The 25,788-nt window shown below is 38.1% G+C and overlaps 1 protein-coding gene across 4 annotated transcripts in view; it reads right to left on the bottom strand.

The window, feature by feature from the left end:
* Positions 1 to 25,788, bottom strand: part of ERICH3 (glutamate rich 3) — a 1,772,788-nt gene that overhangs the window by 20,415 nt on the left and 1,726,585 nt on the right. For 3 of the 4 annotated variants that reach the window (XM_044085800.1, XM_044085803.1, XM_044085802.1), the window contains one exon: positions 10,121 to 14,601. In XM_044085800.1, the coding sequence (XP_043941735.1) occupies positions 10,121 to 14,601 (4,481 nt within the window). Of the gene's footprint in view, positions 1 to 9,857; positions 9,926 to 10,120; positions 14,602 to 25,788 lie in introns of all 4 variants that reach the window. The other variant, XM_044085801.1, reaches the window with a different exon arrangement.

Raw genomic sequence — 25,788 nt, 5'->3', positions numbered from 1 at the left:
ATGAAACCTATATGCCCCAAATAGGGCATATAGGCCCAAAATAGGAATGACAGTAGTGGTGGATTGTAAAATTAGTTGGGGTGCAAAATGGGAGAGGCAAGCATATTAAACAGGGCCCATAAGGGTGGCCACAGAATCTTTAGCATCTGGAGGGGCTGGTAGCTTGATGATTAAGAAAGGGGTAATAGATGGTCAGGAAGCCTGTGTGCCCAATAAAGGGATGGCCTAGTTTTTTCAACAATATTTTTCAGTGATGGCATACATATTTTTTTATTATGCCATAAAATAGCAGTACTAGAGGATTTCAACTTCATTGTTGCGCCTGCCCTTGATATATTGAATAATAAGAAGGAATATCATCAAAAGGAATAATACAGTAACATCTTGATATAAGAGAAAGGATAGCTTGTTGGATGGAGAGTTACCCATAATTCAGAAGTGCTACTTTTTCCTGAGACATGGCACAACAGGGTAGCAGATCAGATTGCATACTAACACTACTGACATTAATGAATGTTACATTAGTGTGGACATTAAAGAGATACCTTGATCTCAAGGTGCACCAGTCTACACCTCCAAATTGTTCTACTAAATATGGCAGTGGGCTCAATACAAATGAGGGGGATGATACAGATAAATTGAGATTAATCATTAAACAGGTTTTTAACAGGGAAGCCTCTGACATACAACACCGTATGACTAGTATGGTAAGATGGATACAATGCAGTAATCAGAGCAGAACACTTATCTGCTGAAGGTAGATGTAAATGTAACTCAAAAGAAAAATAGTTGAGAGCTGCAACATTTATGAAATGAAGAGGAAGCACTGATAATTGTATTGTTGAGGAACAGGAATGGTTATGATCTGAAATTATCCACTTAAGTTTTTCTCAATCAGAAGATCTTATGAAAAGTTTAGACTTATGGTGGTTTCAAGGAGAAAGTAATCCAATGTACAGGAGCATTAAATGGGAAGTGCAATAAAAGAAGGCAATAGAATTTGTGGGGACACATCCATATATACAAGCTTAATTAGAAAGGACATTACAAAATTTTAAGCAAAGGTCTACAAAGTTCAAGGCTGTAATGATAGCACTCTGCTCAGTCTAATGCAGACTGACTACAAGATATAATATTTCCTTCAAAATGTCTTTTGGAGGGAAGTACTCAGTTTGTGTTGGTTCAAGATGCCCAGGGTAGTGCACTGATCCTAATGGAGCATTTGCAGGCACAGCCCAAGAGCAAAGGGAGAGGATTAAGTTCTTAGTTTCTATGTGAGAGATAAACACAAATTACCTAGGCTGCACATTTCACATGTTTTTCATTGGCTGTTTCTTGAGTGATACCTAAATAATTCCCAGTTGGCTGAGGAAATTAAACCTATATTTTTTTGTCTGTGACTGATACAGCTGCTGAAACATGTTGTTTTCATTGATTAATTGTCTCTCGAGTGATACTTTTTAAACCTGGTGATTTTAAGCTGCCCACCCCTACTATAAATCAAGCTTAATAAGCTCCTCCCTTTCTACACTGTTGTAGATATATTGAATTATTTATTTGCCTTTCCTTGTGCTTATATTAGAAAAGTGCATTTTGCCTCTCATTGTTTGTTTTACTGATTTACTTTATCTAAATTCATTATCTAGCTAGCTGTTGGATAAAGTAACATATTTTTACACTCTAGCAAGCACTTGTTATTTCAAGAAGTCAGTGGATTTTCCATCTAGTGCACAGGGAGGTAGTGTGGTCCATTTAGGTTGTGAAAACATTTGAGAATGTACTGTCTGCTGCTGCTTTAAGTAGTTAATTACACTGTATTACATTGTATCTCTTAGTTTTAGGTAGTTTTTGTGGTCTTGTTGCACTTGAGCTCCAAACCAGCTATTCAACATTAAGAAGGTGTTTTTCTGCCCCCTTCTGGCAGAAGTGAGCTAATCTAACTTGTCTGAGTTGGGGATTGCTGGTGAAAGGCGTATTGTGTGGTTTCCTGATTTTTAGTTAGCTTAAAACTTCTCTTTGCTCGAATTTCAGTCTCAAGCTTGCAAGGTACTGCTCTTCGCTCAATGGCAGTTATCACTGCCCTGTACAGATTCCAAAGAAGCCTAGAAGCTCAGTTTTTCCCTAACCAGCTGTCAGTGAAACCCTTCCAAGCTCTTCTGCTGCTCTAGCAGGAACTCAGTTGAGCACTGAGCAGGGTTGCCTTATTGCTCAACCTTAGCCTACACAAAGTGTAGGTCCCTCTTGTAGTCTCGGCGCTACCAGCACAGTCCTGTCAAATTAACCCATTACCTTCCCTATTAAGGCATACAGTAAGAGCCTGCTACCATGGATGGGCAGTATCCCATCATCTCTCTGAACAACCTGATAGACATGGACATCCTGTGCAATGTAGCAATTGTCTCATGTATACTGGCAAGCACTTACTCCTGAAACAAACAAATACTTTATGTGAGAGATGTAGTTACACTATGAAACTGGAGACAAGACTCTCACATAAGGACAAATCGAATGCCAAACAGGTTGTCAGCACACACACACTTTCCACACTAAATAAGGACATGACACATAAACCCACATATGCAGAGACACTCACTGGTAACTTACTAAGAGATCAGAGTCCTCCCAAACAGAAGCCACTTACATACATATCATTGCAAAAACAACAGCACATAACAACACAGACACCAGTGTCTTAACAAATAAGTCCATAGGGCGTGATACCACAGAACCTAATGTATTGGCCATAGGGGACTTCATTATGAGACACACAAATCATTCCCTCACCAGGCTGGATTAGCAGCGGGTTACGGTCAGCTGCCTGTCAGGTGACAGGATCCATCAAGTCACTCAAGTACTCAAGTCACTCAGCCACAAGTACCAGTATGACTCTGTCATAGTCCATGTGGAGGTGAATGACCTCAGATGTACCTCACTGAACTATATGAACAGTGATATGATTGAGCTTTCAGATTATGTGTCACAGGCAAGTATAAGCCTAGCCATAAGCAGCATTCTACCTTCTCCAAGGATGATGCCACAATACAAACAAAAAATGATTGACTTTAACAATTGGCTTAGCTTCTGGTGTCAGTCCAAGAGGATCCAATATCTGTCAGCCTGGAAAACATGGTCGACAGGTCACTCTGCTTTGCCAGAGATGGTCTCCACTTGTCTCCTCTAGGCTTTCGGACACTGGCAAAGTCATTGGTCAACCCTAGTCTGCCTTTTTAGGCAGTGTCAAAATAACCAACCTTCCAACATAAAATCCTTTCTAGATAAACTCAAGGTATGCTGCTTAATGCTAGGAGTCTAAATAAGAAACTGCACTCCCTGGAAGCACTTGTCACCTTGGAAGATGCTGACATCTTTGCAGTCATCGAGACATGGTTCAAAGGTGCAGAAAGCATCCTGGCCATGCAGTGCTACAATGCTTTCCATACTTTCAGACCACAAACTGAGTGTGAAAGAACCAAAGGAAGAGGTGTATCCATCTTCATTAAGGATAAATACACCTTGAGACTGGTCAAACAGTATAACTCTCTCTTGAGCTACTACATATCCAATTCACTACAGGCAAAGCCCCTTACTACATCATAGCTAGCTACAGGTACCCCAACATGAAACAGAAAAAACAAGCCACATACCTGGACTTACTGAAGTCACTTGCCATACAGCCCAACACCTTACTCATGGGTGATCTTAATTATCCTACCATCAACCAGGAAACATACACAGCCACAAACATGCTGGCTCAGAGGTTCTTGGACTTTGTCAGTGCAAATGCTCTGGAACAGCTAGTCAGCATACCCACAAGAGGCTCAAATGTCCGGGACATAGTATTCACTAACGTGGCAGAACATTGCACACTCCTCTCCCCCTGTGTGATATCCTCCCTGCTAAGATTGGACCATAATTCAATTTTGTTCAATGTAATTATAAGGCCAGATACTCCATCAAGCTCAACAACACTTAAGAATTCTTCAAAGACAAACTACCTCCTATTAAATGATGGTATAAGAAGTTTCAAATCCCCCCTCAAACACAGATAACATGGACTCCTATACAAAGGTTTATACCAATGCCCTGTATAACCACTTAAGCAGTTGTATAGAATCAGCTATACCTGACTAGATTAAAACCAGGTCTTGCCAAAAAAAAACAAGCCACCCTGATGGACCCTTAGTATAAGCAGGCTATACAACAAGAGAATGAAACTAATGTCTAAGAATAAGAGGAAACTAGCTTAGTGAGGAAGAAATCCTTCTCTAGCTTAAACAAACAAATTAGAAATCTTTTAAAGTCCCCCAGTGCTAATTATGAAGAAACAATAGCCTCCCTAGCAAAGGATAATCAGAAGGCATTCTTTAACTATGTCAGAAATCTAAAAGGGAATACCCAGCTATGCACAAAACTGGCTGTGGATGGCCCCACCCATGCTCAACTGGAGGTAATAGCCAACCTGCTATCTGACAGATTTCCAGCAAACTTCAACCCCCTGTGCCCTTCAGTCATTTCCTAAAATATACCTGCCACCATTCCTCAGCCTATTATCTCAAGAGAACAGGTCATATCAGTGCTCAACAAGGCAAAACTCTGCATCAATAGGATGAGACAACATCCCAGGTTGCATTTTAAACAACTTAAAACATGACCTAGCAGACCACTTGGATCCCTGTTTAATCACAGCCTGTGAACTTGCTATGTTCCGGTGGAATGCAGGACAGTAACAGTAATCCCTCTGTGCAAAGGGAGACCATCAACCAACCCTGGGAATTACAGACCCATAAGCTTGACTAGCTACTCTGCAAGGCCATGGTAAGAATCATTATGGACCTTATTAACAAGGACATAGATAATCTCCAAACTCTGGACCCAACTCAGTTTGGATTCGTTAAAGGTAGATCATGCCTATTCAACATGGTTGACTTCTTCAAGAAAGTTACCAAGCTAAGCTACCAACCTAGATTGATGGATGGGTGACCAGAGATTCACTCCTAGGATGGTGCCCATGTCCCTCTTGGACAGATGAAGTCATTATTAACTACTATAGGCCCTTACCTCTGTGAACGTCACTCACCTAACTGCCAAGAATTTGGGTAACTCGGGGTAAATATGGCTGGGCTTGTAAAGGTGATAGGGACGTTAGCCTGGTAACTTTCTATGAACCTATGAACAGATTTGATAAGAGAGCATTCATTATGCTTGAGGACAACTGTCTATTAATGGAGGAGAAAAATTATGTCTTTTTAGAGCTCATACTTAAATTGTTCAGGGAATTTGTTTTATCCCTGGCATTACATGTAATGAATCTAAAATGGTCCTGGTAAGAGTAGATGCAGGTAGGGGCTTAAGTCCAAGAACTACTATAAATGAGGCTTTATATCCAAAGGATTTGGACTTAGCAAATGGAAATACAATATTAGATATAATCAACAATATGTGCATTTTTTTCTGATAAGCTAATAATGTCTCTTTTGAGTGTTATTCCAACTTTCTCTCTGGCAGAATTACATCTGTTAAGACTATGATATTCTCTCACACTCTTGATAATACAAGTATAGCCATATTCAGTGGTTATTAACTAAAGCTACCTTGTGAGAGCAAAACCAAAGGATAGTTAATAAGTAAACTTAAATACCACTCTCATGGACGATGGTGCCCCACACCTATACCTACTTACGCTTTGACATGTTCCTTAGCACAGTATATCTGGATGCTTTATGAGTGAAAATACAGCAGGACTTCACTCACAAAGGACTTGTTCAAACTCTTCTTTGCATGTACAGGTCCATGTTTGTCACTATGAAGTCATCCACTTGTTTTACCATCACTTTCTAAGACCTTCAGAGACATTTGGATCAACACATATATTATATGGCAGCACATAAAATTACCTTTAATCCATTTAACAAGTTGCTTATATATATATATATATATATATATATATATATATATATATATATATATATATATATAATATATATGTCTAACTGAAATCAGTATGGTGGCTGATAACAGCTAGAACTTCAACCACAGGGTAATTTAGCACTCTGGCAGAAATTAATTATTAATCATAAAAGGTGGGGGAGCTGTATTTAAGAAGAACTGTGGCTCCAGTGGGAACAAACTATTGCTAGTGCTATGCAAGAAAACAGTCTGTCTGGAAAGGGATTTTCTTACCTGATGTAGAATGGCAAGAAATATGGGACACAACAAAGTGACTCAAGATTTCGAACACCAGATGCTGATACTATACTGCTTGTATTTCATATCAGATAGATTGATTAGTTATGAAAGGAAAAAATAATCGGTGTTCAAAATGTAGCAAAAAGGTGAGGCTAGTATGCTTTGCATTTTCTGGTCCTGTCAAAGGGCACTGGAAACAAGGAATGCAATTATGGGATGATATATATAACATTCATACTCCCTATGGACTTACAGGGATGAGAAGAAGTCAACTGTGTATGTGGTCCTTGCTAGTACTACTACAGGACTTATAACCAAAGAATGGAAAACTGAAATAAATGTAGCATATGAGCCAGAATATAATTAGGCTGGCAGTTGGGATCCATGCCTCTTCTGAGACTAATGGGTGTGTTTTTCCAAAGGAATGAAATATAACACTCACCATTTTAGGATATTTACTAATGTAGTTATAAAGCTGATTCAATACTGCCAGTTATAACTTGATAGTTGGCACTTACAATATGTGTCTATAACACCAGACCTTATTATTCTTCTCTAAATGTATTCTTTCCTTCCCAATGGCAGAACCGTACATATATGCAAATAGTTTGCACACTCTATTGTTAATTAGGTTACTATAGGTTTGGAGTTGTTTCTTGTTATTTGTCAAAAACTCAATTAAAAAATGCTTGTGGTAAATGGAGTTCATTTGCATAACAGGTTAGTTACCAATCAGGAGGTCAAAGTGTTCTGTAACTGGGGCTAATCATATTCAATGTCAGTATAAATGAAGTTACACAAGGTGATGAGAGCAAGCATGCATTTTTCATGACACAAATGAATGTGAAAGGTACAATACACAACAATGTATAAAAAGGATGGGAAAGTGCTTGGCAGAGGTAGGGGAATAGTACAAAACATGGCGATCAATGTAAAATGTTCAGAATTATGGACACCAGAATTAATGACATGTGAAAAGTGCAACATCAAACTTTGAAAGGAATATGGAGGAGGTACACATATCATATAACCTAAATGTAAGCAAGCAATATGGTAAAGCAAGAAAGAATGCAGGCAGAATACAGCATGTACAAGAAACAAACACCACTAGCTCTAGAGAAGAAGTATTCCTCTCTATCACTGTCACTTGAAAAAAGCCCCGTTGCGTGGTGTCCCGTTGGAAATTGGACACTTGATAGCATAGGTCCCAAAACTGTGAAAAAATTAATCAAATATCAGGGAACTACAAGCAGTAAAAGTATTTTTGTAGTGGGCAAGCCCCACTGTAAACTCTAATGTGGAGGGGTTCACCTGTCCCCAGCAAAATTAATGTAACTCAGAGTAAAGGGACTTCTCCAGTATATATATATATATATATATATATATATATATATATATATACATAAATATATATATATATATATATATATATATATATATATACATATATATATATATATACATAAACATGCACACACACACACACACACACACACACACACACACACACACACAAATACACACATTATAAAACATCTAGAACTCAAAATATCGAACACAAAAATATCTAAAAAAAGCATAAAACGCTCACAACATTGAATACCAAAATATCAAATAATTCTTTCTAACTAACAATATCCTATATAATACATCCCAACTACAAAACTAACATTAAGTGTTGTCTCGATAGTGGTACTTACTGTTAGAGCAAGGGATTTTGGCAATGTAGTGTTTAGGTTTAGGGTTAGTGCAAGGAGTAGGGTTAGGGTTAGCACACATGAGCAGGGTTAGTACTTATGTGAGTTAACCATAACCCTACCCCTAACCCTAACCCCACATATTAGATTACTAAAAAACTTTCTCTAGTAGTACCAATACATAAGACAAAAAGACACAGAACTTACACAACACCAAACGTGCAAAATGATAAAATCTATCCCCATACCTAACCGTTATTCTAACACTAACCTGTGAACACTTGCATATAAACACACCAACCATTATAACTTTTTCAGTGAAAATTCATGTTGCTGCACACTCCTACCTACAAATTCTTGAAAATGAGCATTCAGTCAAATGTGGTTTGACATTTTGTCCTTTGAGTGTTTTTCACCATCAAAAATCTTTTTATTTAAATGTGCTTTTGATATTTTTAAAATGCAACCATGTGTGTGTGTGTGTGTGTGTGTGTGTGTGTGTTTGTGTGTGTGTGTGTGTGTGTGTGTGTGTGTGTGTGTGTGTGTGTGTGTGTGTGTGTGTGTGTGTGTGTGTGTGTGTGTGTATGTAAAATTGCTGCTCCATGGTATAGAGGGATAAAGCCCTGACTATTCCACAGGTGACCCAAGTTTGAATAGTAGCTAGGGCTCCTGTAGGATTTAAATGAGAAGGATTAGAGTGAGTGGCAGTTGCTGGTTTGCCCATCCTGGGGTTAGGGAGAGAGGCAGTAGTAGCTCACTGCATAGATAACACCTAGTGGGAGCACTAGATTTTACTCCCAATGGAATTTGAGACCGTTGAGCACACAGTGCTGAGTGCATTTGCCAAGGGGAATTTCCACATGCCTCCCCTTGGAGGGCAGCCAATAGCATAGTTTCACCAGGTTGAGGGCAGGCTTCCCAATATGAACAGCATGCTGCCTGCTCCCTAGCACCTTACTCTTGCCATGGGACAGATGTACCAATTTGGATTCCCAGGCAGGAATAAATAGACCACTGAGCTCTAGCCTAAGGCAGAGACACCCATCTCCTGTTTCCATATAACAAATTGGGATTAGAAAAATGTTAACATGTCTTTCATCAAACACTGTTAATGTCACCATGTCTGTATGACAGCTAGGTTTATACAGAAGAGGCCAGCTTTCTCAGTTAAGTTGTATATGCCACTAGCATCAAATTGTAGCAGCCTCAGATTTAGTACATATAATGGTGTGGCAGGGTCTCCACCTCCATAACAATATGATAGGAACATGTCCCAATTAAAAATTCTTTCTTTTGTGTGTTTCGGCTGAGCTATGTGGAGAGAACTATGTTTGAGGAAGAAGCCTTTGATGAATACTTTTTTGGACTTCTGATACATTACCAGTATAATACATACCTGTATGAATAAATGAATGAATAAATTAGGCAGGGAGGTATATTACAGAAACATTTAAGAACCTCAAGAGAATCTAAGTGTCCCATTTTGGTACCCTCTTCCAAGAATTGTGAGGTTTGAGATCAAGCAAACACAATTGGAATGCTAAAGACAGATATGAGGAAGTATCTTTTCATAGAAACAAGAAGTAAATGTTAACAGCCTTTATAACAAAGTGACAACTTAAAACCTGCTGCCTAAATTCAAGAATACATGAGAGCGGTACAAAGCAAACCTTACTCTGTAGGAGGATCAAACAAATATTGTTTAGGTCACTAGCATAGCTAGATGGGATCATCATAATCTGTTTCTATATACTGATACTTATGACTTTTGAGATTCACAAGCCTAACTATGTATTTAAGATAGTTATTTATATTACTACCAATACTTGTAAGCTTATCTGTAATTTAAACTTAACATATAAATGCACAAGAACTGGATTCATGCCAAACTCATATGCCTCAAAACTGCACTGACATCATACATTTCTTCCATAAAACAGATAACCTTGATTATAAATTAAAGTCTCAAATCACCTGAACTGTTGAACAATTCCAGGTATCTACGAAACTCAGACTTTGTTGCTTGCCTCAGATTTCAGTATCTAGGAAAACAAATATCACAAAACACATACAATAAGTGCAACACAAATTTGCAAGTCAGTGCAAATTTGAAAAACCTGGTCACTGTCAGACTAGGTTTTTAAAGGGTTAAACATACAGTTATTTTCAAACTAAATTCTATTTTTCTAGATTTAACATGCAACAGGAATATCATAAACAATTAGCGGATACTATACCTCAGAGGATGCTGAAGGTTCAGGGAGTTCATTACGTTCAGATGATTTTGATTCAACTAAAGTTTCAGATACTACATGAGCATCAGTCAGATTTGCAGAGGCAGCATCCTCCATTTCTGCCATTTTGTTTAATCCTTCAGACCAACTCCCATCTAGAATTGTTCCTTCGCTTTCTCCTCCTACTTCAGTTGCGCCTTCAGTGGGTATACTTTCAACTTCAGTAGCCTCTTCAATGTTTGATTTCTGTTCATTTTGCTCAACAGATGCTGTTTCATTAATCTCATCTGCCACTTCAGTTTGTATTTCTTGCGTAATCATTTCTCCATCAGAGACTGTCTCTACTCCTTCAGTATTTTCTGTAATCTGTGCATTTTTAGCCTCAGATTCCCCTTCATCTGGCTGTCTTTCAGATTCACCTAGCTCTGCTACAGTTGCTTCCTCTATCCCACCTTCCTCTTCAGGTCCCAGAATACTTATCTCAGTTTTTTCTTCAGGAGTTAAATCCCCTACTTCAGTTTCCTCTTCATTAGGAGCCTGATTGGTTTCAGATTTTATTTCACTCTGTTCTTCCTTTGCATTATCTGTACATTCAGTATGCCCTTCTCCTACTCCATCAACAAGTGCTACATTGGCTTCATCCTCCTGTGCCTCTACTGTCCCTTCTACTTGTTCATTTTCTGTCTTGGATTCCCCATCAGTTTGCTGCTCATCTCTCATGGATTCCTCATCAACAGGACATATCAATGCTTGGTCTCCACCTGGTGCACTATAAGACTTAGCTTCCAGTATTACTAAAGCTTCCTCAGTCTCAGCTTTCACTGCAACCTCCATTTCCTCAACTTTACCTACTGGTTCACTTTCTGCCTCCTCTGCTTCTGTTTCTCCTTTTACTGGAATTGCTTCAACCTCAGTTTCATCTGTGGCTATGGTTGCATCTGCCTTAGTTTCTGCATTGGTCTGTGCTTGCTCAAACCCAGTTTCCACATCTGCCTGTACAGTTGCCTGTTCTGCTGCTTCATTTTCTTCCACACATGCTGTTTCTATAGCTAGCACTTCCTCTTCTTGGCATTCCACTTCTGCTTGCCCATACACTTTTTCTATTTTCACACCATTTGATACCACAAATACCTCAGTATTTTTTTCACCTAAAGTTTCTTTTCCCTCACTTAGTGCTCCTTCTCCTTTATCTTCCTCCAGCCCTTCAGTATGCAAATGTACAGTCACAGACTCATTAGCTTGTATATCATTTCCTTTAGATAGCTCATTTTCTTTCAACGATTCATTTTCTGGCACAGCTTCAGCTGAAGCTGGCATCTCTTCTGTCACAATATCCTCATCATTTTGGGTCTCTTCTGACATAAATTGTTTTTGTGCAGCCAATTCTGCTCCTGTTTTCTCTTGTGTCTCCTGTACCTCTGTTTGATTCTTATCTGGTATCCCACCTTCATCATTTTCCTGAGTTTCCTCTTCAGCCTTTTCCCCCACTGTCTCTGCCTCCTCTTTACTTTCACCTTGAACTTCCAGTTCCTGTATTGTAAGTCCTTCTACTGTTTCTGTTCCAGCACTTTCAACCATTTTATCTGTCTCAGGTTCTATGGCTACCTGGTCCTCCTCCACCAGAGTTCCACCTTCCGCTGGTACTTCTGGTGCTTCTGTATGGTTTTCATTCTGAGTTTCTAATGTCTCAACTGCCCCTTCAGCCTCCATTTCTTTGACTACTCCTCCTGTTTCAACAATTTCTTCTGATGCTTCTGTATGTTTTTCATTCTGAGCATCTAATACCTCAACCTCCCCATCTGCTTCCATCTCTTTGACCATTGCCCCTATTTCAACAATTTCTTCTGATGCTTCTGTATGGTTTTCATTCTGAGTATCTAATTCCTCAACCTCCCCTTCATCCCCTTCAGCTTCCATGTCTTTGATTCCTCCCCCTGTCCCTGCTTCAACAATTTCTTCTGATGCTTCTGTATGGTTTTCATTCTGAGCATCTAATGCCTCAATCTCCTGATCTGCTTCCATCTCTTTGGCCATTCCCCCTATTTCAACAATTAATTCTGATGCTTCTGTATGGTTTTCATTCTGAGTATCTAATGCCTCAACATCCCCTTCATCCCCTTCAGCCTCCATCCCTTTGACTACTCCCCCTGTTTCAATAATTTCTTCTGATGCTTCTGTATGGTTTTCATTCTGAGTATCTAATGCCTCAACCTCACTGTCTGCTTCCATCTCTTTGACTACTCCCTCTGTTTCAACAATTTCTTCTGATGCTTCTGTATGGTTTTCAATCTGAGTTTCTAATACCTCAACATCCCTTTCAGCCTCTATCTCTTTGGCCATTCCCCCTATTTCAATTATTTCCTGTGGCACTGCTTTATCTTCAGCAAGTGTGCTCGCTGGCTCAGACTCACATACATCCTCCTTTGTAGATGATCCTTTCTCTGGCTCTGATTCTCCTTCAGCCACTAACCCATCTGCTTCCCCTTTAGCTGATTCAGTTTCTACACTAGTATCTTCAGTCACAGCATCTAGCATTGCAACTTCTGTTTTGACTGGAATCTGCTCTCTTTCAATTTCTATACCAACTTCATTTATTTCTTCAGAGTCTACTTTTTCTTTCTCAAGCTCAGATTCATCTGTTACTGCCTCGGTCACTAGCTCTGCCACACTTTGTTCATTTTCTTTATCAACTTCTGCCTCAAATGGCATCACTTGTGCCTCTGTTTCCTGATCAGTCTGCACTGTTTCAGCCACACACTCCCCTCCAACAACTTCTTTATATATCTCAGCTTCTACTCCCTCATTTACCTCCATTGCCTTGGTTTCTTCTACTGGTACATCTACTGTCTCACCTTCTCCAAATACCGGAATTTCCTCAGAAACTGTTTCTTTTGATTCTGATATTTCTTCCATTTTGTTCACTTCTGCAGACACTTCTTGTACTTCAACTTTCATTTCAGTCACTGCTTTTTCTGCACCAGTGCCATCTTCAGCATGTGCACCACATGTCTCCATTGTATCCATAGATTGTAAATGTGCTACATCAATTTCAGTTAGTAAGGCTTCTGGCTTGGCTTCCCCTTCAGTTATATTATTTTCTGCCTCAGCAACTTCTTTAACTTGTTCTTCTTCCTCTTCCCTGATTTGAAGCTTTATATCTTCTGCCTCTGTTTTTTTATTTTCCTCCATATCCAGATGTTGCATGTTTCCTTCAGTGCTCACATTTTCCTGTGCATTTGCTTCCATTTCAGTTTTGACTTCTTCACTCTCTGCTCCCTCTTCAACCATGATCTCCACCTTCCCATCATCTGGTATTTCCTGAACTTCTGGTTCATTCTCAGTTTTTGAATACTCTGACACTGTATCCCTTTCTGTTTGCAGTTCTTCTACTTCATTTTGCAGTTTCTCCTTATTCACTTCTGCCTTTGATTCCTCTTCTACACTTGCTTCATCATTACCTAACTTCAGCTGTGCTTCTTCAGAAATTTCCAAAAGTGTATTCCCTGCGTCATTTTCCTCTATTTGATTTTTCCCTGTTCCTAGTGATACCTCTCCCTCAGTGTTTTCTTCGGCTTGTGCTTTATCTGCCAGCAGAGCTTCAGGTATGCTAGTATTAGTTAAATCTTGTTCTTGTTCCCCACCACTGCATTCATTCTGAGCTTCATCATTTTCTAGTGTTGATCTACCTGTTGCAGTGAGATGAATATCTTGCTTTTCAGCTGTTGTTTCTATGATTTCATTAGTAGCTTCAGTGTCCACCTCCACTTCTTCAGCAACCTCTTCGACATTCATTTCCTTTATCTGACTGCCCTCTTCTAGTGATGTCTTATCCTCAGGTAGTGATTCCCCTTCAGACAGTGTTATGTTTGCTTCACCATCCATTTCCATTTCTCCTTCTAGCAGTGCTGCTTTGAACTCTAAATCCCTGCTTGCCTGTTCCTCACTCTTTTCCAAAGAAGTTACCTCCTCTCCCACAGTTTCCCCAATAGTTTCTGCCTGCTGTACATCACTCCCAACTTGTGCCAGTGCTATATCTAACTTACCCTCACTGTCAGCCGTTATTGCTTCAGCTTTTTCTACAACCTGCATCTCCTGTGCCTCTGTCTTCTCTGCCTCACTTTCTTTTTCATTTTCAGTATTGTAAGTAATGAATTCCATTTCATCTTTTGTTGCTTTTTCATCAAAAGTATTGCATTCCTCCCCTGTCTCAGGATTCCCTTCAACATATGTAAGCAATGTTTCATCATCTTTTTCATAGATTTCTTTATTTGCTTCTGTTTCCAACTCTGCTTCTTTTGTTTCTCTGCCCATTTCTGTTCCTTCATTTTGAGATACAATTGATTCTAACATTATTTCTGCCTGTGATGCACTTGCTTCAGCAAGGGGTTGAACTTCCATCTCTTCTGCAGTTTCACACTCAGGAGCTTTCACCTGGGCTGTTGACATGTCTGGAATTATATCTTCTTCAATTTCATACTGTCCATCTGAAATAAAATGAATAAATATTTAAACAATGCATAGCTTAACACGTATTGCTATAATCTATAAAGTGAATGCATTAATTTATTTGTCTGCAATTCACTAAGTCTTCTTAGCTGTAAACATTTTTTTTCTGTATAATAAAATATCCCAATGTATTAACCTCCTTTTACAAAATGGAAACATTATCATGTTACTTGTGTTAACCATGATATAGCAAAGCTTATTTTTACTGAACTGTTGCATTATTTTAAAAAAATCAGTATGATTATTTAAAAGACTGGACATATTATATTTCACACACATTCATGTATTTCATAAGATAAAGTTATTCTAGACAATAGGTCATATTAAATTAAATATAAAATAAATTAAGTTGCACTAATGTTTCTAGGTGCATAGCAAGTATCTATCTTAAGTTATAATAAAAGCACTCTATAAAGTTCTTCACTTGTCTCAGGTAAGTTTAAGTCAGCATATACTACATGAGTGGAACTTAACATGTTACTCTTAGCAGACTGAATACACCGCACTTGCCATTAAAAACAACTCTTCTATACAGAGTCAACTAATTAAATAGAAAATACAGAAGCACATTCTTCCCAGGTCCACCGATTTAATTAAAATAAATGTCAGTTTCCCTGTGACAGTTAAACGTACAATCTCAATAGTCCAGCAAAGATGATCGTTTTGGCGCTATCATATGTTAATTTTTATTGTAAGCTTTGACACGTGGTAGACCAGATACCTTATGAATCCTTTAATTTGGCTTCGGAAGTTATGCTCATTGTGTTTCCCCCATACCTCTCAACCTGGAAACATCAAAAACCTGGACAAGGTCCATGAAAAATAGGTACAAATCTGTACACTGATTAGCATAAAATTTGCAAACATAATCACATAACCCCACCCACTCCAAATGGAATTGTGGGATATGAGCTTTCAAATGCAAACTGAAGAACAGACAACCAAAATATGGCACGAGTCCCCCTGCAGCCATTCCAATCTCCCATTACCTGGTGTCACACACAAACCCACACACACACACACACACACACACACACACACACACACACACACACACACACACACACACACACACACACACACACACATACACACACACACACATGATAACCCCTGTAACAATATGAGGTTTATTTGATATGCAGTTATGTTCCAGTGCAGCAAACTGTTATATAAGGGACTGAAGCTTATCAGTAGGCATAATGCATTTCATCTAAGTACTCACCAAAATGTACTCCTGTTTCCTTATGCACAATATAAATTGACCCAGCATATATATGGCATCATTATCACAATAAAGAATAATACTAACTCTCAGTCTCATCCTATTTTGGTGGAATTTCATTAGTTTTTACAGCTTTATGGCTCAACTCTACCTTGTGTAACCCACACAAACCTTTCCACTAAAATGTTGGAAAAATACTTCAACATTCACTAATCTATTAACTCTTTACTGCTTACTAGGAATACACATTAGGCAGAAACTGTTTTGTTTCATATTGGTCACTAGAAAATACCAGGTTACAAAAATGAAATTATTTTTATTTATTTACTTACTTACATATATGTTTACTTGGGTGTCTGACTGCAGACCCAGCTTGTTGAAGTGCAATCTCATCTGCTATGATGGATGCTCTATAATCAGAATAAAGGCTCACTGCCTACAAAAATCGGTCACTTGGCTGTCAAAACTTTCACTTCCAAGCCAGTATCACACATATGTTGGAATTCTGTGCAGAGATCATACCAACAATCTGTATGTACCCTTAATGCATCACAAGGCTTTATAGGTATGCAGTCAGCAAACTGCCTCGGCTCCCACCAATATAGAAGTCACCAATATGAAAAGACAAAAAAAACATTAATTTTAAAATCCTATGAACTAACTCAATATTCTGCAAGCCATAGTAGATACAGCCTTCTGTTTAAGAAACTGAATAGAACACATTTATGCATAATGATTTTAACCCCAAAAATCTGTATTTAATAGTGTCAAACCATTTACAAGTAAATATTTCATATTTTAACAATGTTGAAATATTTATCAATGCTGCTTATTTTTCACTCATCACACACCCATAAAGACCTTATGCAGCTTCAGAATCATAGGTTGCAGACCTCTGCATTAATTATACACGAGGATTTCTCTCTGCAAAGCCTTTTTTTCATATGTTGGTGAGAATATTCTAGAGATTCTGAAATTAGTATGGTCTCCATCTTTGTCTGCACTGTTTCATCATTATTAATATAGTACATAACTGGATATCTTTTCATTGAACTCAATCTTCCTAGAAATAATAGACCAAAATGGCATATTGTTGAATGGTCCCAGTATCCTTAATTAAATACAGAAGCATTATTTTCACAAGGGCAAAGTTTCTCTGCCACCCAAACCATGCTGCTTCTATGAGAAAACATGAAGCTATATAACTTTGTAAACAGGCAAAGTATTCCATCTTCCCCATGCTTGTCTTTCCTCCTATTTGTCATATATAAGCGACAGGAATGGGTGATAATGGAGAGGCCCGAACTTTGCTAGCGTTGCAAAGGTATCAGAATGTAATGGCAGTAGTGCCATGTTTAATAGTTGCCATGTTAACATTCTGACAGGTTTTGGAAAGTGATAGCGTGGCTCAATCTGTTTCTGTCTGCTATGCCATTCTTCTCAACTGTTCTGATTTTGGGCCTTCATGCATCATTATCTTTCCCCTTTTCCCCTGATTCTTGTGCTAAGAGGCTGAAAACTATGCACAGAACACTAGGTGCTGTAAAATGATAGTACAGAACTGAACCCTGGCACACCACATTTAAACTCAACTGATTTGCTAAAGATATATCTTATTCAATATCAATATTTTCATAAAAAAATTAACTTTAGTGAGCAGATATGAAGCGTGATGTCTAGTATTTCATTATGCATAGCTGTCAACCTTCTGTTTCCAGTATATGGATCACTCTCTTCTCAAAATATGGAACAAAAACACAAAATGTGGAACAGTTAGTAGCAGGTAGCAGTAGCATCAACAAGGAAGCTCATAGCATTAGTTATAAACTGTTTCCTCACTCGCACACAGATATATATATATATATATATATATATATATATATATATATATATATATATATATATCCATTTCATACATTCTTGAATACTCACATTCCTGAACTCTTACTAATTCAAATATCTCACTCATTTTACTGTGAAATCAACATCCTCATGAATTCTCTAAGCAGCTTCCCTTGGCCTTGAAATTCTGTCTCTTTTCTTGAACTCTATGCAGATGCATTTTTGAATTTCAGAAGGTACAATGCAGCAGTTGCACGTTCTTTCACATCTCATTCCTTTTTTCATCAAACAGGGGTGTAGCATCGATTTGTACACCTGTTGGCCACGTTTGATATATATATATATATATATATAAAACTAAACAGTTGTGCTAGATGTGCACCGTTTTCTTTTACTGAGAAAACTGAATCAAATCAGTATCTTATCATTTGCAAAAGTTAAAAATCATCAAATCAGACAGCTAATAAATGATTAAGCTTTAATTTGGTATACATATGGGTAGCATTACTTGCATTGTTTTATTCTCGGCATTTCACTTAATTTGCCACAGTGCACGGACAATCCTCAACTCAGTGTACCACTCCTCACATAAAAATTAATATTACAAGCAAAAAAAAAACTGGATATGTTACATAAAACAAGTGGAAAAGAAATGCAGATTACACAGCAAATATGAGCTGAGACCTTGTCATTTATATTAAGGTTTACTGATATTCTTCAAATATACAAACACTTTTAAATGCAACTGCCAGTTTTGTTTGTTTTGCAACATGCACATACTTTACACACACACACATACACACACACACACACACACACACACACACACACACACACACACACACACACACCCTTCCGCGAACATAATTAAATACATTTCCTTACTGCTTACTGCAGAAATCTTTCCATTCAGGTTAAATCCATTCAAACATAATAAAATACATTTCCTTACTGCTTACTGCAGAAATCTTTCTGTTCAGGTTAAATCCATTCAAACATAATTAAATACATTTCCTTACTACTTACTGCAGAAATCTTTCTGTTCAGGTTAAATCCATTCAAACATAATTAAATACATTTCCTTACTACTTACTGCAGAAATCTTTCCATTAAGGTTAAATTCATTCAAACATAATAAAATACATTTCCTTACTGCTTACTGCAGAAATCTTTCCATTCAGGTTAAATCCATTCAGTAGTTCATCCTTTCCATTCCGTTCCCGCTCGCAGGCCAATTTCCGTACTGCAGAAATCTTTCCGTCCAGGTTAGATAAATCCATGCCTTACTGAATTTCGTTCAGGTTAAATCCATTCAGCCCTTTCCTTTCCATTCCCGCTCGCAGGCCAGCCAGAAATGCGTGCACAATGTGAACTCCTTGAGCTCAATTCTGACACGCTGTTATCCCTGACAGACCTGACATCATCAGACACGTGATGACGTCAGCTCACAAAGCATGAAAAAGAAAAAAAAAGAAAAAAATCAGAAATGAAGGGGTGCCACTCGGGAATCGTGGCACCCCTTCATTTGGACCCCAAAACTCAGTAAAAACGGAGTAATTCGGTATGGTTCGGAGTGTTTCCCCACTACGCAAGATTTGATCCAGAAAAGATAAATATGATACAGTGCATTAAGTCAACATCTCTTTGTATACCTCTGATATAAACTAATGAATAAATTACTCTGCAGGTCACATTATTGATCTGAGTAGAAGTGTGTAACTTTGCGGTGTTCAGTACTTCAAATATTATCAGCCTGTTTGTCTGTTGTATGATGTTGATCCTAACAACCTAAGAAAAATGAAGAGGTGAAATATGCTCTAAGATTTGATTTCTGTCAAGTGGATACTTTTTTTTCCCCAATAAAAGTTTTAAGTTAGCTAAGATCCTCCTGTCTTAACAGAATCCTATACCATATAAATACTAGAGAACATTGCATTAGCAGCAAACAGGTAAATGATCATTGTTTTCCCTTTTGGAATAACATTAACAAAAAGACAGAGTAGTGACTGTTGTACACCTTGAGAGATACAGTGCCTGCAGCAAAAGGTTATCATTTATTACACGACAGGTCATTGACATTCAAAAATGTGCACACTGATTGGTCAGCCCAACCAGCATGCCCATTTGTAAATCAAGCATATACCAATAGAAAAAAGTCTGGTTGCCTTGACTTTCTTCTATTAATATATGCTATGGCTTTCCAGTTTTCTTGAGCTTTTTAAAAAAAAAATAAAGTTTGAAATGCAGACAGTTCAGAGGTACAAAAGAGATAGGACAGAGAAAATACAAGGAAAATCAGGTACATTATGTAAAACTAAAGAAAAAAAACTGATTTTCCTTGTATTTCTGCCCTGTCTCCATAGCTGGCCTTAGGCATAGGCCAACTAGGTGGCCACCTAGGGCACCGCTCTAGTAGGGACACTTTTCCAGTAATCTGGATGGTGTAGGTAGACCAGGATGAGGGCACCAGGTGGTGTGCAGGGGGGGCACTGTGGAGCCCTTTTGCCTAGGACACCAGTTGACCAAAGCCTGGCCCTGCCTGTCTAGATCATACCTCTGAACTGTATGGATTTCAAACTTTATTTAAAAAAAAAATCTTCCTTTCTCCATTGCTTCCATTCCAAAGCACCGATGTACTAAATAAGTGCTGGAACATAAGTCCCATCACATATGCATGTGTAGTACATCAAGAAAGCTCCTGGATACAGAAAGAAAGTGGAAGAACACCATGTTGCCATTATACAAAGACATTATTTAAGAAAAGTAAGTAATTTTTTTCTTAAACAATGTCATTGTATAATAGCAATAACCAACTCTTGGGTGTGATATATTGAAGATTTACCCATGGTTGCCTTTGTTTAATCACACAGGTTTTGCCCTCATGACTAAACCACATCAACCATGAGTAAATCTTCAATATTCCACACCCAGTCATTGGTTATTGTTATAGTGTACCTACTCCAATCAGCTCCACACCTGCAACTATACCTACAGATATACATACTGGTACACATGCACACACACATACTCATGCCTCATTTTTTGCTAATCGTGTTATATTTAAGGCTGTTTACTTTATTCACTGATTTTAGATAGAAGGTACTGAAAATTTCACTGATGAATAATATGACAAGTCGAATTCCAGGCACATATCTACCAGCTTGATCATTCTGTCATGATGATCTAAATAATGCTTCTCTATCAAACTACTTTGTATCAGCAGACCACTTGCATTCATCAAGCCCATAAACTTTATAGTTTCTTCAACATTTTTAAAGTGTAGACTGTTTAAGTGGTGATTATGATATTTCTGTGTACGTAGTCAAACAGATCCCACAATTGACAATGGGTAAATCAAACTTGCTACTAATCAGAAAAATATACACAATAATAGATATATTGCAAGGAGAAAAACCTCGAATATCTTAATTTATTTGAAAACATTTTAAAAAAATAATGCAATATAGAGTAGACAGCAGAAGTATAATACCACACACTGACAAAAGTCAGTTAAAAATGCATTCATATAACCAACATCCCTGGCACTCTCTGTTCATTTACAGTCTCTTGTCATCTCATTAGGAACATCTTGGGCAGTCTGTGTAGTCTGTCAGTTAATCAGTTTGTTTATATTTTGTACTGCTGCTATCCTTCCTGATGTATAGCATATATATGTAATAAAGCATATAAACAAGCTACCCTACCTGTTCGTCTTCACTTGTAAAACAAGATGAGTGACATGGTGTCAAAAGTGGGATCCTGAAATCCAGATTCAGAAATGAGAGGCACTCAGGTAATGGTGGAGGAATATAGAGGAATGGATCATCCCTACTACATGTATAATTCGCAAAAATGGGCCAGAAACATATTTCAGGTATCAAAGCCTACTTAAATGATTTCTTTTTCGCAAAATATAAAATGAAGCACTCAGAACACTCTAAATGAATTTCTAGTTAAACAAAATGTCTGAAACTCTGACATTTTGGAAAAAAATATTCAAATAACTACGGAAAATGTTTAAAATAATGTTAGGATCCCATAAAATAAGGAAAATGACCACATTTTTCGCTATGAGCTACTTTTTCACATTGACTAAAGCTATTCAAGATATCCAAAGTGTATGAAGTGCTTGCATGTTTATGTAGTATTACAGTACAGTTATTTCACAAAATACAGCCATTTCAAAGCATATTTCACAATATTTCAAAGAGTTTATTGTGCATTTGAATGTTCTTACAAGTACTGACTGTGTGTGCATGTTCGTACATAATTACAAAGGACATATTTGCAGTGTGTTTTGGCATACCTTGTTGGCAAGGAATACGTATTTCGAAAACCAGGTCCCCTTGTCTTTGATAATAATATTGCAGAGAACTGGTGAGTGTTTGAGAAAGAGTATGATATTTTCATACAAGCTGCATTTTCTGATAAAGATGACCATACAGAGGCATTTATTCTGCTTAATTTAGCTGTTTCAGAAGCCATAATAGAAGGACAGCGTTCATTTGTGTATGCACCTGCAGTGTTTGCAGGGGAGGGGGAACTACCATATAGTGATACAGGCTGAGTCATGAGAAGACTCTGAGTGCTTAAAATGTAAATTTAGAAATATGTGTAACCCCCAAATGAATATTACAATGGAAAGGTACTTATTTTACACAAGAGATCAAAAGCTTGGAGAATTTTTTGCAGTATATATAACTGACTTGAGAAACAAAGCTAAAACGTGCAGATTTGGTGGTTTAAGTAATGAGCTCATAAAAGACAGACTTTTGTGTGGTATTAAAGATGATACTGTGGGAAAGATTTTGCTTTGTGGCAGTGATTTAACTTTGAATAAAGCCACTGAGATTTGTCAGTATATGAGCTTACAGAAAAGCACACAAACATGCTTACAAATGAGAAATGCATGCTTCCAGTATCTTCTAAAGCTTATGTTGATAGTATGCAGCCAGGAGCGGCCTTAGGTCAACTAGTGCCCTAGGCAAAAGGGCTTCATGGCGGCCCCCTCACACCACCTGGTGCTCCCATCCTGGTCTACCTACACCAAATGAATACTGGAAAAGCGCCCTTGCTAGAGCGGCGCCCTAGGCGGCCGCCTAGTTGGCCTATGCTTAAGGCCGGCTGCAGCATGTGGTTAAAAGAAACAGGCCCAAGCACATGGAAGTAACTGTGAGTCCTGCAACACTCACAGTGAAACACCATAGCTTTCTAGCAAATTCCAGAGTGTGCACAGTCTCAGTGAAGCACAAGGGTGAGTCAGCAAACAAGCATAAGTGTGAGGGAACATGCTCACCTAGCCTCATATTCAACTGTCGCAACTGTGGTGGCAATCATGTATCTAAAAGAGAAAAATGCTTAGCTTTTGGTCAGCAATGCCACAGATGTAAAAAGTGGAATCATTTTCAAATATTTTGTAAATCAACATTCAAAGAGACAAGTTGATCAATTAGAAAGCTGTGACCCTACGTTTTATGTTGATGGTGTGTCTGTGTTAAATGAAAATGTCAATCTAGTAGATTTATGGGCAGAAAATGAAGTATTTTGTACTGTTTAGATAAATGGAAGACCCATAGAGCAATGTTATGTCAGCAGAAACATTTGCTAGAGTTTGTGCTGGTATGAAGCTTGATTTGGCAAAATGTGTGAAGCTTGTTGCTAATGGTGGTGGAGAAATTTAAACGGATGGTCCAGCAGTGCTTTTATGTTATTCTACTGGGAACAGCTATAACTTGCAATTTTATGTGGTCAAAAGTCATGTATAGTCATTATTATGCCTCAGAGACAGTTTGAAAATGGGACTACTTTCATTTAATAAGGAAGTCCATCATGTTAGCTTAAAAGACCACTGTTCTAATTTTGCCCCATCTATTTTTTTCTACCTATGCTGATCTTTTCGAAGATAAACTAGGCAAACACCCAGTTGTGTACTCCATGAAGTTAGACCCTGAAGTCAGTCCTTTTGTCAGGCCAGCCAGAAAGTTTCAGTACATATGCAGAGCAGAATCAAAGCCAAGCTAAATAAAATGGTGCAACAAGGTGTGATTTGTAAAGCTGACGAGCCAACTGAATGGGTATCCTCCATGGTAGTAGCTCATAAGAAAAGCTCAGATGATATCAGAATATGTATTGATCCACGAGATTTGAATAAAGCACTGAAAAGACCTCATAATCCAATGCGTACAGTCAAAGAAGTCACTCCTCTCATGCCAAATGTCACTGCTTTTTCCTGCCTTAGATGCAAACAGTTCATTTTGGCAAATTTTGTTTGATCGAAAATGTTCATTGCTAACCACTTTCAGTACTCCTTTTGGGTGGTATAGATTTTTGAGAATGCCATTTGGTATAAATTCTGTCTTTCAGCATGCAATGGAGCAAAGTTTTTCTGGGTATCCGTGTGCTATGACAGAAACTCCAAGAAGGTTCTGGAAAGAACACTTGAAGTGATTCTTAAGCTGAATCCTCAAAAGTGCAAATTCAGGCTACAAGAAGTTACTTATGTCGGTCATTTGTTTACCAGTTCAGGCTTATGATCAGATCCTTCCATCCAAACAGCTATTCTTGAGATGCCAGCTCCAGAGAATGTTCAAGCCCTACAACATTTTCTTGGCATGGTTAACTATCTAGGCAAGTGCATTCCAGACTTGAGCCAACTTTCAGTACTGCTCAGAGAGCTCACACGCAAAGATGTATCCTGGTCATGGTTAAAACAACATCAGAACATTTGATGTCTTGAAACAGGAAATTGCCAGTCCAGCAACTCTCAGATACTATGATATTTACAAACCAGTTATTCTTTCATGTGATGTTTCGAAGTTTGGTCTTGGTGCAGTTATTCTTCAAGAGGGCAGACCAACAGCCTATGCATCCAGAACTCTAACCCAAACTGAAATGCAGTATGCGCAGGTACAGAAAGAATTCTTGGCAATTGTGTTTGCATGTTCGAAGTTCCATGATTTTATTTATGGCAAACCTATCCAGACTGAAACAGATCACCAACCTCTAGTGATTATTTTGAGAAACCCTATGCATATAGTTCCTGCCAGATTACAATGCATGATGCTGAAATTGCAAAAGTATAATTACAATCTTGTCTGCAAAAAAGGCAAACTTCTTTATCTTGCTGATACTTTATCCAGATCGCCCAGAAATACCAATGAACAGCATAAAAATGAGAAACTTGTTTTTGAAGTCATGGAAGTGAGAAATATTTCTTCCACACATTTTGATGAGCTTACAAGTCATACAGCCACAGATCCAGTTCTTCAGAAGCTCAACCACTTTATCAGTCAAGGATGACCTTCAAAGCAATCTTATTTACCAGTGGAAGTGCAACCTTATTTTCCTTATAAAGATGAGATTTTGTTTGACAATGGTATTATTAGGAAAGATCCAAAGTCATTGTTCCAAAATCCTTGCAACAAGAGTATATTATCATCTTGCATTGTGGCCACCCAGGAACCGATTCCACCAAAAGAAAGGCGTGAGAACTAGTATTTTGGCCTTCTATGTCACAGGATATTGAGAAACTACTTTCATCTTTTTCTGTATGTAATAGTACAAAGCTGCATCAACAGAAAGAATCACTTCAACTAAACCAGATTCCTGAACTACCTTGGTCGACAGTAGTGACAGACATTTTCGAGTGGAATGTTTTGAGACTGACCTACTTCCTAATCTAGCATCCAGTACTGTCATTAATACGGTGAAGCATCATTTTGCAGTACATGGTAGTCCACACAAAATTATTTCTGACAATAGTACACAGTCTACAAGCCAGCAGTTCAAAAGATTTGCTGATGAATGGGACTTTACTCTTGTTACAAGTAGCCTTGAGTCCTTGAGTAGCCGCAGTCAAATGGTTAGGCAGATCATGCAATTTAAAGTGCAAAACAATTACTAGAGAAGTCAAAACAAGACAACAGTGATGTTTTCTTGAATTTTGTGAATCTCAAAAATGTTCCTTGGGATAAAGATCTTGGTTCACCTGCATAGAGACTTCTGTCGAGACAAACCAGAACCACACTACCAATTAGCAATACATTATTGGTTCCATGTGTTAAGAATAATAGACCATCTGTTAAAGAAGCGCTTATCC

This window comes from Protopterus annectens, chromosome 10.part0 (assembly GCF_019279795.1).
Source record: "Protopterus annectens isolate FY-2018-M chromosome 10.part0, PAN1.0, whole genome shotgun sequence".
Taxonomy (NCBI): domain Eukaryota; kingdom Metazoa; phylum Chordata; order Ceratodontiformes; family Protopteridae; genus Protopterus; species Protopterus annectens.
Note: the sequence above shows the minus strand (reverse complement) of the source record. Positions and strands in the feature narration are given on the sequence as shown.